The sequence below is a fragment of the Aptenodytes forsteri genome, unplaced genomic scaffold (assembly GCF_000699145.1).
Source record: "Aptenodytes forsteri isolate BGI_AS27 unplaced genomic scaffold, ASM69914v1 Scaffold72, whole genome shotgun sequence".
In the NCBI taxonomy this organism is placed as follows: domain Eukaryota; kingdom Metazoa; phylum Chordata; class Aves; order Sphenisciformes; family Spheniscidae; genus Aptenodytes; species Aptenodytes forsteri.
Window position 1 is genome coordinate 763188 of NW_008796193.1, and position 9554 is coordinate 772741.

General features: G+C 51.9%; 1 protein-coding gene across 1 annotated transcript in view; it reads right to left on the reverse strand.

The window, feature by feature from the left end:
- The window catches only part of OPHN1 (oligophrenin 1), a 53117-nt gene that overhangs the window by 36512 nt on the left and 7051 nt on the right, over positions 1-9554 (reverse strand). The window contains exons 3-4 of the mRNA XM_019474298.1: positions 6952-7013; positions 4320-4391 (exon numbers count right to left, since the gene is read on the reverse strand). Of these exons, the coding sequence (XP_019329843.1) occupies positions 4320-4391; positions 6952-7013 (134 nt within the window). The remainder of the gene's footprint in view (positions 1-4319; positions 4392-6951; positions 7014-9554) is intronic.

Sequence of the window (9554 nt, forward strand, 5' to 3'; positions counted from 1 at the left end):
CAAGTTGAAAGCCTGTAAATATTAAATTAATCTGCTTCTGCTGCATTTCCTACCCCAGTATGACACGTTTTGATGAAGGCAACACTAATCCTGCTGAAATTGCAGCAGAGCTACTGCACTCGTAACATGGACACCCAGTAATGAACAACACAAACGGTGATGTATTCACCACCACTCGATAAAGAAGACAGTACTGAATAAATTCAAACCCCTAATCAGTTTGGGGAAATCGCAAGCTGTTGCTGCAGAGGAGCTGAAGGCGCGAGATGGGCGGCAGGTTCTGCTTCGGCTTGCAGCCTCATCTGGCAAACGGTGGAGGGAAGAAATGGGAAAAAGAGAAATATGTTCATATGGAAAAAAATACTTCATGCCTGAGCTTAACTAATTTTTATGATGCATCAGCAGTTAACACAAAAAAAGATAATTTCTAAAAAGAAAAATGCCATTGAGGGGTGTAGAAAGAGCATTTCTATAAAACCACATTCAATTTAACCTGGCCTTTTTCCCACACCCACTGTGTTCTCTCAAATGCTCCTTAGATCTTTTTTCCACAGAGATGAAATCAAGTAGAAGTTACTGTCCTCCCTTTGTCTTAAAATTATTATTAATGAAATATTAATAACAGAATTAACTAAGTGCTTTTAGCAATACATGTTATCTCCTATGTAAGAACTTTCTGAAAAACACTGCATTTATTCAGCATCCCAGAGCGTAGTAAACATTCCTCCCGCAGCTTACAATGAGTCCAAACAAGTTTTTCCCCTCTGACTTTTTTGTGTTGCTTTGTGTTTTCATTTTTGTTTTGTTTTGTTTTAAAAAAAAAGCTGTCTCCTTCCAAGTGGAATTGGAATGAAACTTTTTCTATTCAAATCCTCCTAAACTTAATGACTTGCAGCAAGGCTCTTAACGAAAGTACCCCAACCCCAGAACAGAGCTCACCCACAGCGTGTGAGCTGAAAGCCAAGGGCTTTGCTGGGAGGCTGCCGGCAGGGAGGGAGGGACAGCCACCGTCCCCATGCGAGGCCCCCGCGGCAGCGCTCCGAGCTCAGCCCCAGCCCCGCCGCCGTGCCAAGGGGGTCTGTCCTGCGAGAGGGTGAGGAGGGGCTTTCCTCGGGTTGCTGCAGCATTGCATCTGCTGCAAAACACACGCATCGCTCTGCCGCACAGCTCTGTAGATCAGGAGGAACGTGCGCTAAGTAACACCATGTTCATTTGGGGCTTCAGGTCACAACCAGTCCTACCATCCTGCTTCGCATTCCCATTTGTGGTGAGCACATCCCTCTCATTACCCCTCCTCCCCCTCTTAATCAAGAACTCCATCACCCCACATGCTACTCTGCCCCTTTTCAAACCTCACGGTCAGGCATGCCTGGGACTCAGACGGCTTCTGCCAAACAGAGGTGGCACATGGCACAAAATCCACCGAGTTCGTAGCCTGCATGGACCGAGCATACAGTCTAGCCTCCATGAATATGACCTAATGTGAAATGAAAAAATAGACCATGCCACACGCTCTCTCCCTTAAGCAATGCCTGCGCCTCCCTGGTACCACCCGTGGCCTTCCTAGCACTCGCAGTAGTCTCGATTATGCTGGTTCCTTTAGACGCTCACCAAATCAGTGCTGCACCCCCAGCCATGAACTCTCACCAGCTCTGTAGCTTTTGAGCAGAGTGCCAGGGCCAGGGCTGAGAAATGGGTCAGCTCAGGGGATCCGAGCAGAGTAAAGTGCCAGGGCCGGGGCTGAGAAATGGGTCAGCTCAGGGGATCCCGGATCCTCCGCTTTTATTCTTGATGTCTACACAAGCAAACATTTACCAGCAAGTCACGGGAAGAGCAACGATCCCACGGGTCTGCGGCTAGCAGGGGAAGATGGCTGGAGGGGGGCGGCTGCGGCGGGTCCTAGTGACACCCCGGGGGCTCCCCTGTGTGGGAGCACACCATCTGACTGAGGAGACTCCATTCATCCCCGGGAAAACGGGTTAATGCAGACTCAGATGTCTTAGTCAGACTGGCTGGCTGCTCTCCAGCCAGAGTCATCACAAAGACCCAATTCAAAGGCTCTTCCTATCTGGCTTCAGCATCTTGCAAAGAGAACAGAAAACATCTCACAGAAGGCGACTCTGCCAAAATATGTGAAACGAAGCAGAGGGCACAAATTCTCTGTGTCATGTCTCCGGTCTGCTCCACAGCCTGGCCCCAGCCTCTCTCTCCCTGGTGTAAATCAGGAAGGATCTACTCGGGTGATGCCAGTCAGTGGAGGCACAGCAGAAATGGAGAGGGACCCCTCGCTGACAGAGCACCATTGTGAGGAGTCCTCATTTGTATTTCACGCCTTCTGCTGAGGGATGTGAATGACCCGGAGGAGCTCTGCAGGCTGGCAAGTGAAGGAAGGCTTTGTGCCCGAGGCAATACCCAGCGGGACCCAGGCCAGCGGGACCCAGGCCAGCGGTGTAGCGCGGGCTCCTGTCAGGAAGGCATCGGAGGTGAGGGCAAGGGTCTGGAGTGGGCTGGGGCTCGCTCTGAAACTTGCACCCACTCAAGGCTGCAGAGCGTCGTTGGAGAAAGTGCTACCTCCCTGTGCATCCCCTGTCAGCATGGGCACACCTGCAAACGCAGTGGGGTGCAAAGTGCTCCCCTGCAAGTTCCTGCATGCGAGCACTTCTGCTGAGCCGCGGCAGAGCCCTCTCCTCACCAAGGTGCCCCCGACACCTTTGCAGTTCGTGTTCCTCATAAGAAACAAAAACCAAAGCCAAACCACAAAGACCTCCAAGCCACCTGCAATGAATACCTACCCTCCGCCACCTCTCTTAACTGCTTCTGAACAGCGTCTTGCCATGGTCACTGCCCGACACCTCCACCCTGCCCCATCAGCAGGGACCAAGAAAGGGCTGTAAGCTGCCAGGTGAACCCGTGGCAGCACTCGGAACCCCCCACTGCTGGGTCTATGGCACCAACCGTGCTGAGACACATGCCTGCCAGCTGGGCACCAGCCAGCTCTGGAGCAGGAGGCAGGGTACGCAACCTGTGGGCGGGAGGCGACACGGCTCTCGGAGCAGAGTGCTCCGGGCTGTAGACAAAGTAATCCTTACACACCTTAAGGGCTACCCGAGAAGAAAACAGCCTGTAGGACACTTTAATACCGTCATCTTAACATTTGCAGACCATTGCCCTCTTGACTTAAGTGTTCCATAAACACAGAGGGGAAACTAAGCTTGACCTTGTCCCCATGACTCCTTCCCCATGACTCTTTTCTAAATATATGCTGGCCGTACTGTTAATGCAGACAGATCAATCAGGAGGGAGTTTTCTCTCAGCCCTGGGCACGTCCACATGCTTGTATCACAGAGGCCTGCTGCAAAACCCGCTGGCGAGGAGGCTTTCCCCCTGCGCCCGGCGGGGAAGCGCAGGCAGCTTTGCCAGCACGAGACCGACGGCTGCGGCCGCCGCCTTCGCCATGCTCACGCTACTGCGGCTCCTCAGAGAGGCGTTCTACAAACACAGTTGTACAGGGGGATTCTGAAGGGCAGGATGGTGATCAAGTATCGTTTCTCAAATCCTGTATTTATTAAACGTCAAAGACTCCAGATGGGCTGGGTTGAATCCAAGCCCCAAGTGTTCTCCAAAACATCTCCATTTCTGAGCTGGTGCTGAGCCAGCCCCATTTCAAGCTGCCGCCGAGTAACGTGGAACCTGGACTTCTTGATAGCAGGCAAGGGAAAAATAATCTTTTCTGCTCAACATGTGCAGGATTTGCTTTTTATAGTTTGTTTCTTAAAAAGTTTGGTCCATCTGAAAGACTCATTAGATGCTTTATTTAAATATTTCGTAACAAAAGCCCTATGACTATAATCAAGTTCTGACTGCTGGACTATGCTGCTCTCTCTCCCTCCCGCTCTAACACATGCTTATCCGAAGAAAGTATTTTATTCTCAATAGCACTGAATGAACAAAAGGGAGAAGAGAGAAAGAAACAAGGAGTATCTCCTGATCACCGGTCGAAACAAGCTCTCCTTGCTCAGGACGGAGACAGTGCTGGAATTAGGCCAGAAGAGAACCCAAAGAATTCAGAAAAAGGTTTTGGAGCCTCTTATGATTGAAAAATCAGACTAAAAGTCACAGCATGGACTCTCTCTCGCCAGCAGCTGAAAGCCAGCATTAAACGAGGAAGTTTCTGAAAGCATGAAGCCAAACGTAGTACAATTGTCTACTTTTTAAAAACAACAACAACAAAAAAAAAACAGGAGAAAAAATTGAATTCAAACATAGTAATAGAAAACAAATCTTTTTAAATTTAAAACAAACAAACAATCAAGCCTTACCTTGGTGAACCCTATTTGCTCCTTCCTAAAGTTTTCCAAAGGTTTGATCAGCAAATCACTAGCATTCTGTACCTACAGCGCAAAGAAAGAAACAGTTTAATTACAGGACACATTAATTTTCTCCTAAATAGAGACTGAACAGGGCTAGAAGCCAAGAACTCTTAGATTTTAATGTCTCTGACTTGCAAACTTGTTCTCTGTCCGCAGGTGAAGTCACTTAACCCATCCGTATCCACACTTCCCCATCTGCAATACACAGAAAACCCCAATCATGGCACACGAGGCTTCGGGGACATTCTGTAAATGACAGACGGGTTCCCCCCAACCTGCCACCAGCCCTGTGCCACCGGCTGCGCTCAGGCAGGACAATCCCGTCAGTGACAGCACCTGCCACCCATCCCGTTTTAACAGAACCGCTGTCCCTATCAGACATGGGAAGGGCTGAGAGAACTGATGTTCAAAGTATGCTGGCTGCTGGGTGAGCCCTCACTCGGAGCAGCCCCAGGAGGCAAGGCTGTTTGTTTATCTCTCCGAGAAGCACAAACCAGAACCAAATATATTCTCAAAGCACACTGGAGACTGCTACTTACTTGTCAGCTCAGCTGGGTCCCTGCCTGCAGCGAGCTGCCCTGCCTGCTCTAATGGGAGGGAAGGGAGCAGAGAAGACATGCTGCTGCAGCTGCTTCCCCTCTGCCACTGCTGCCGGCTCCTCTGCTGCGGACAACCCGGCCGCACTCCCTCCTGCCACCTAGGCACACCACTGCACTAGCCCTGCTTTCCACAACAGCATCCACCCTTGTCTTTAATGCAAAGCCATGATGGGTAAGATCCCAGAGGCAGGGACATGTCGAGTTGCTAGCATCTCCCAGTGAACACAGCAGATGCTCATGCTGGTGAGTGCACTGCCAGAAAGCGGCTGCTGCAGTCCTGAAACGAGCTGCTTTCCAATGCTAAACAACCTGTAAGAGCTCAGCAAGGCTACGATGGGCAGGACCTGCTTCTCAGAGAAGGCATGCCCCAAGCTCACGCGAGCAGAAGGCAGAGCTGGGGCCGGCTCCCTGCCGTGGCTTTCTCATGGTCTGGCATTTCTCACCACAGACAGCGCTACGATGGAGGACCTGCTTCTCAGAGAAGGCATGCCCCAAGCTCACGCGAGCAGAAGGCAGAGCTGGGGCCGGCTCCCTGCCGTGGCTTTCTCATGGTCTGGCATTTCTCACCACAGACAGCACTGGGCTTGATGGCTCTAATAACACAGCTCTCAGATAAATGACTTTCCTTCTCCTGAGATCCAGACAGAAGAGGAATGACAGCAGGTTATCTGTCACAGCGAGAGAATAACAATAACAGCTAGGGAAAAAGGAAAGCCTGCCTGTGTCTCTTCCAGTCCCGTCAGATGTCTGAAAGACACTTTCCTGGGACATGCTCTGCACTCCCTCTCCGTGAATCCACAGGCAAACTCACCCCAGTTTGTATCACTGGCTCCAGCTCCACTCTGGCACTGGGACACTACCTGCCATCTCTTCCCATCCCCACTTCTACTGCGACAGGCTGTCTCCCGAGCTCCAGAGAAGGGAGAAGGGAAGAGAAGGGGATACGACACTACACTGCCACAGCCCTTTCAGGTAATTTAAAGCTGATCAATGTGGTGAGAGTGTGAAACCTTCTGAGTGAGCTACTGTCAAGGACTGGTCCTACAAGTGGAGGGCAAAAAAAAAGATTTAGAAAAGTTGGACAGCATCCCTAAAAGCATCCATGATCCCTGAAATGATCCCTTCCACCCACTTACCCACTGCTAAAGGAGCCATTGCATCTGGGATGTAATTAATAAAGAAATATCTTACTGCTTTCCTCCAGCCGCTTACTAGTTTCCTCCCGTTCCCTGCCTGCCTGCGGACCCGCAGAGCGGACGGTGGCGTCCTGCCGGCACAGCCACCCCTGCGGCGCTGTTCCAGCCAGCGGCCTGGCACGAGCTCTCACTGCTGCACGAGGCAGAGGAAAGCAGAGCCAAGAAGCACATTCCTGGCATGCTGTAAAAGCTCTCTACTGAGCCTAACCTTCGTGTTTTTCCTGGAGTTAGGAGTGAAACGGGAAGCCAACGCTCACTCTGGAGGAGTTGTGGAGACGCAGAGGGCACAACGCAGCGGGAGACCCGAAGGCAGCACATTGCCCTGCAGGAGCTGTGCCGGCAAGGGCAGGGGCACAGGGGGACCCGCATGCTTGCACCCGGCAAAAACGAAGCTAAAAATACATCTTGCTTCTTATTCTTTAACACTTTGTTTCACCACAAAACCAGCTTGTTACCAGCTCAGACACACCTGGCTCTGCAGAGCAAACCTACTGCAGGTGGCACGGTCCTGGGGCTCCATGACTACCCGGCAGGCAGGAGAGGTTTCGGACACTGTGTGGGACAACCTCTCCCTCTCCCCGCCCAGCACCTCCCCTTTGCTGCTCAGGGCCCACGGTGATGGCACCGTGGACCAGATGTGGTACAAAGCACAACGCTCCCGGTGCTCCCAGCTTCCCTCCGATGGGAAGCTTCACACCAAGGCGCGTGATGCAGTTCAGCCGTGATTTAGCATTTAAACATTGCGACGAGGCAGTAATTACCAGAGCATAGTTCAGATCATCTTACCATCATGGACCTCTCCAGCTCTACCTCATGGAGCAGCTCTGCGAACTCCTTAAAGGATTCGGCTGTAAAGAAAAGAAGAGGCTGGTCAGCAGAGCTGGGATGTGGCACCGGAGCATGGGACACACGCCGGGGTACCTGAATCTGGCTGCACCCCCAGCATCGCCATCTAAAGGCTTGCCAAAAACCGGAGAAGAGGTGGCCCCTTTTGGCAGACACCGAGTTAGGCAAGGCCATCAGTAAAGGCTGGCCACGAGAGGTATTTATTAACGCACTGGAGAGGAGGGCCTCCTGCCCGGAGCAATGTGGGAGATAACATCCTGGGAAGGGCAGACAACGTTAATTAGCTTTCATTAGGAACTGTACTGCAAAGTCGGTAAGGCAAGCGACAGGGAAGGGGCAAATGAGGGGAAGGGGCAGCTGCCAGCACCAGGGGCTGGGGGGGGGGGGGGTTTGGCCCAGCGGAGTGGGTCGGGCCCAGCACCTCTGCCCGAGCTGGGAAGAGCTGCAGGTGCTTTCTAGAACCAAGACAAGTCTGTAAAATGAAAACAGCCCGGAATGACAAAGATTACGTTCAGTGACAAGAAGCACAAAGTCCGTGTACCTACAAAGGAAAGGCAGAGGGTGTAGAAACAGTCACAGACATTGACACCACTCCCCAAAATGTTAAAAATTAAACCAAAAGATCTCATTGTTCAGCACTTTTCTTGGAGTCCAACTACAACAAAAATAATATGAAACCTTTCCTTTAAGAAAGTGAAACGACAAGTTTTATTTAGCCTGGGGAAAAAAGAGACTAGGTAGAAGCAGTTGACTCTCCCCACACCAACAGGGTTATCACCAAGAGGGAACGCTCAGCCCTTCTCTCTGCCCACCGAAGGAGAACATGGGAAGGGGCTGAATTTGTAGCAGGGGAGAAAACCTCTCTCACCAGAAAAGCACTAACAGCACTGAAACGAGGAGTACTGCAAGTCTTGGTTCTCTGGGAGGCTGTAAGACAAGGCTGGGCAAACATCTGCCTATGCATGTAGCGTGGCTGCGTGCTGAACGCCTGCGGGGAATAATCTGATTGCCACAGTGTACCTGGGAACTACCTGGGAGTTAGCTCGGAAAGGCTCCCACGGTGCCACTCATCACCTTCCAGCTGTGGGAGCAGCACCCTGCTTGGCTCACAGCTGCCCTGCTCGGAGCAGCGCTGGGGACAGGTCCTGCGGGCCTCGCGCTCACCCTTGCGCTGCCGTGTGTAAAGCACAGAACGGCTTTGCAAATCCTACAGTAGTTCTTGAGCTTGCAGTTCAGACCCTGCACTCACTGCAAAGCACGCAGAGGCACTTGACCACTGCTGAGTGATTTAAAGACCGTCTGAGAATGAACCAAAGAACCTCAGAAGCGCCTGGCTGACACCAGAGCTCTTGAGCAGGGTGGCATCCACAGCTCCGGCATGCCTGGCTTGGCAGGGGTAACACACGAGGGAACAAGTCAGGCATATAGCAAGGCATGTACAGCAATAGCTCATCCCCACATCCACAGGCGGTACCTTAGGAGACGTACCTGTCCTTCTGCTAAAAACCAGCCGTAATGCATGAGCTTCCAGTGTTAGAGGATTCACTTTGCAGTTGCTGAGACAGACACAAAAGGGAAAAACCACAGCCTCGTGACACAGTCCCCTCAGCTGGCATCATCAAAACATAACCTTCTTGATGAGTCAGTAACTTCTGAGTTCTCTTCCAGAGCGAGGGCTTCAGAGCCTGGCACATGCAATCTCCTAATAGTTTATTACGCTCGACCACAGGGCCCACATGCTGACTTTCACTGTGGTTACTCAGGACAATGTAAAACCTGAAGTGTGCACAGACACCAGGAGCCCGAGCCAGGAAAGGAATTATCACGGGGCGAAAGAGAATCCAGCCCTGAACTTAAAGGGAAAATGTCAGTGCCTAAAATTTTCACTAGATGTTTTTCTTTTTTCTTGCTCTACAGGAAGAGTCCAGGCACACATTTCCTGGCTGCAGTCACAGAGCAACTCACTGAATTTGTCCTTGCACCACAAACACGTGGCTCAGGCTACACCCTGCTGCCAGACCAGCGGTGTCCAGGAGCACTGGGGTGGACCTGCACTACTGGCCTGGGTCAACGCTTGCAAACCCTTGCAGAGCAGAGCAGGGAGGCTGCCGGCAACCGCTGCCTGCCAAGCCACACCTGGGAACTGCCTGGGAGTGACTCAGCTGGCCTCTGCCAGAAGCATGCCAGGAATATCAGCTGCTTAAGAACAGAGGGCTTCAGGTTCCCGTGCCTGGGAGGGAGGAACACGCCATCTGATTTCATTGCTCCATTCACCTCTGAAGGAGCTGCTGATTCGGGTCCCGTGTGGGTGACTGGTGGAGGGACCGCAGCCGCTGTGTAATGCGGATGCGTCTGTAACTATTAACATCCCTGGGGGAAAGCGCTGCTCACGACAGACAGCATAGAATCACAGAATAGTTTGGGTTGGAAGGGACCTCTAAAGGTCATCTAGCCCACCCCCTCTGCAACGAGCAGGGACATCTTCCACTAGATCAGGTTGCTCAGAGCCCCGTCCAACCTGACCTGGAATGTTTCCAGGGATG